This window comes from Panthera onca, chromosome B3, assembly GCF_046562875.1.
Source record: "Panthera onca isolate mPanOnc1 chromosome B3, mPanOnc1 haplotype 2, whole genome shotgun sequence".
In the NCBI taxonomy this organism is placed as follows: domain Eukaryota; kingdom Metazoa; phylum Chordata; class Mammalia; order Carnivora; family Felidae; genus Panthera; species Panthera onca.
The window spans coordinates 5,808,637-5,811,089 of record NC_138344.1 but is presented as its reverse complement, the minus strand read 5'-3'; the positions used below and the strand labels follow the sequence as shown (position 1 = coordinate 5,811,089).

Below are 2,453 nucleotides of genomic sequence, written 5' to 3'. Positions count from 1 at the left end.
AAATAAATAAACATTAAAAAAAAAAAAAAAGCAAAGTATCCTTTCTATCACTAATACCACAGACCAAATTACACGGCATGCCATCTTCAACGAACAGACAGTTGAGGCAACAGAAGAAATGCAGAAACATCACAATGAATCCCACTTAAGAGAACTACAGACCAACACTTTTCTACAAATTAAGTTCTTTTTCTGATTGCCAATTAAACACAAGTTTTTTTTTTTAAACGTTTTTATTTATTTTTGAGACAGAGAGAGACAGAGCATGAACGGGGGAGGGTCACAGAGAGAGGCAGACACAGAATCTGAAACAGGCTCCAGGCTTTGAGCTGTCAGCACAGAGCCCGACGCGGGGCTCGAACTCACGGACTGTGAGATCATGACCTGAGCCGAAGTCGGACACTCAACCGACCAAGCCACCCAGGCGCCCCTAAACACAAGTTTTAACTGTACAGCTTAACAATTAAGGGTCATACGCTGAAGTCCATACATACACTTAGCATTTCAGTCTAAGCTGTTTCATGTCCATAGAGCTGAGATCAATCACAAGGTATGACGTAATAAATGCTAGGGGAGATTTTTTTTTTAAGTAGTTTTTACAAGTATTAAATTTACCTTGCACACTGAAGTCATCACACACACAGGGCAGAGTCAGAGCTTTTTATTTAAGTTTACTCTTCATTTAACTTTTAAAACACTACTATAGCTGAATATCTTTTTAATGTTTTTAAATGTTTATTATACTTTTTTGAGAGAGAGAGAGAGAGAGAGACAGAGCGCGAGTGGGGGAGGGGCAGAGAGAGGGAGACACAGAATCCAAATCAGGCTCCAGGCTCTGAGCTGTCAGCACAGAGCCGGACGCGGGGCTCGAACCCACAAACTGTGAGATCATGACCTGAGCTAGTCGGACGCTTAACTGACTGAGCCACCCAGGTGCCCCTATAGTTGAATATTTAAAGCAAAAGCAATAGCAAGTAGTGAGCTACAACTGTAGTCTTTCATTAACTCAATACCGCATATCAAATGCCAGCGGTGCTACTTACTGGCTCCATTAAGAGGTCTGACCGCCAAACACCACCCCTAGGATGATGTTCATCGTCCTCATATGCTTCTCCATTGTAATGGCGCCATCTTTCCTGACGTGGAGCAAAGTCCACCAGTCCTGCCTGGTCCATTTCATCAGTCTCTTCCACTTCCTTCCTCTCAGGTAGGAGTTTTTCCAGCAGAGAGAGTTTATCAGGAGAGAGAAAGTCATTGTCAGGAAAGTTTACCTCAAATTCGATGATCAGGCGACCCTTTTCACATGGTCTACGATAAATTGGCACGCCTTTGTCTAGCACACGCTTAACATCGCCGTACGTAACAATCTCACCTGGAATGAGAGGTGATGACAATGGTTCTGTTGTCCAGAGCAGATGTTGGCTTTTGAAAGCCACACAAGGCTTCAACCCGCTGGACGTCCACACACATGGAAAGATCCTCTCCTCGCCGAGGAAAAACAGCCTGGTCCTTCTGATCTAAAACAGTGATGACATCTCCTGGTTCCAGAACCAGTTCTTGGTCTCCTTCACCATGGAATGTTTATCTTCTGGTCATCTTCCAGGCCTTTGTCAATATGAACTTCTAGAATCTTCTTTTCTCAAACTATCTCCCTTCCATTGCAGATTTTACATCGATCTTTAGGACCGATCCGTTCCCCATGGCCCTGGCACTCCATGCACACAGACTGAATTTGCTGAAGTCATTCCAAGTCCTCCCCCCATGAGTTCTTATTTGCACTCCAGTACCTCAGCAATTGGGACAACAGTCTTCCACTCCTTTCTTAACACCTGGGCCTTCACATTTGTCGCAAATCACATTCTTTTGAAAAGCTAGTTTTCCTATTGCACCAATATGTAAATCTTCTAAGGTTACAGAGAGCTAATGCACGACATTTTAACCTCTCCTTTTCTCTGCATCCTTCGTCCTCCTCCAAAAAACCTATCAAAGATGTCCACAGGGGAGCCAAAACCACCACCAGCTCTGCCTTCTTTAATTGCCTGTTCTCCTCCTTTGTCATATAATTCCCTTTCCTTTGCATCAGAGAGCACTCCGTAAGCTTGAGAAATCTGTTTAAACTTCTCTCCTTCATTTGGATTCTTATCAAGGTGGTACTTCAAAGCCGGTTTCCCGTAAGCCTTTTCCATTTCTTCCTGGGTGGCATTGGGTTTGACCCCAAAACATAATAAGTAGTTTCTATCTCTCACCATTTTCTATAGCTGGTGAGTGGACCGAGGCCAGTGTGGGGGAGCAGAAAGGAGTGCACGGCTGGGCACAGCTTGGGCGCCCACTGTTCCTCCACTTCTCACCGAGCATTCTGGAAAGCTCCCTAAAGATTTTATTTTCAAGTAATCTCTACACCCAATGTGGGGCTTTAACTCACAACCCCAAGATCAAGAGTTGAATGCTCCACC

The 2,453-nt window shown here is 44.2% G+C and overlaps 1 protein-coding gene across 1 annotated transcript; it reads right to left on the bottom strand.

Moving 5' to 3' along the window:
• Positions 1-1,019: 1,019 nt before the first annotated feature.
• On the bottom strand, positions 1,020-2,249 carry LOC132668512 (dnaJ homolog subfamily A member 1-like). The gene is made up of 2 exons (XM_060617441.1): positions 1,941-2,249; positions 1,020-1,367 (listed from the first exon to the last, which is right to left on the bottom strand). Exons 1-2 carry the CDS (start codon positions 2,247-2,249, stop codon positions 1,020-1,022), a joined length of 657 nt encoding a protein of 218 aa, XP_060473424.1.
• Between the last annotated feature and the right edge of the window lie 204 nt (positions 2,250-2,453).

What these genes read in the sequence shown, in the direction of transcription:
- LOC132668512 (XM_060617441.1), bottom strand. Translation starts at nt 2,249, where the DNA reads ATGGTGAGAGATAGAAACTACTTATTATGTTTTGGGGTCAAACCCAAT. An exon ending in GGATGCAGAGAAAAGGAGAG is followed by an intron (nt 1,368 to 1,940) that starts GTTAAAATGTCG and finishes ATTCCAGGTGAG; the next exon opens with ATTGTTACGTACGGCGATGT.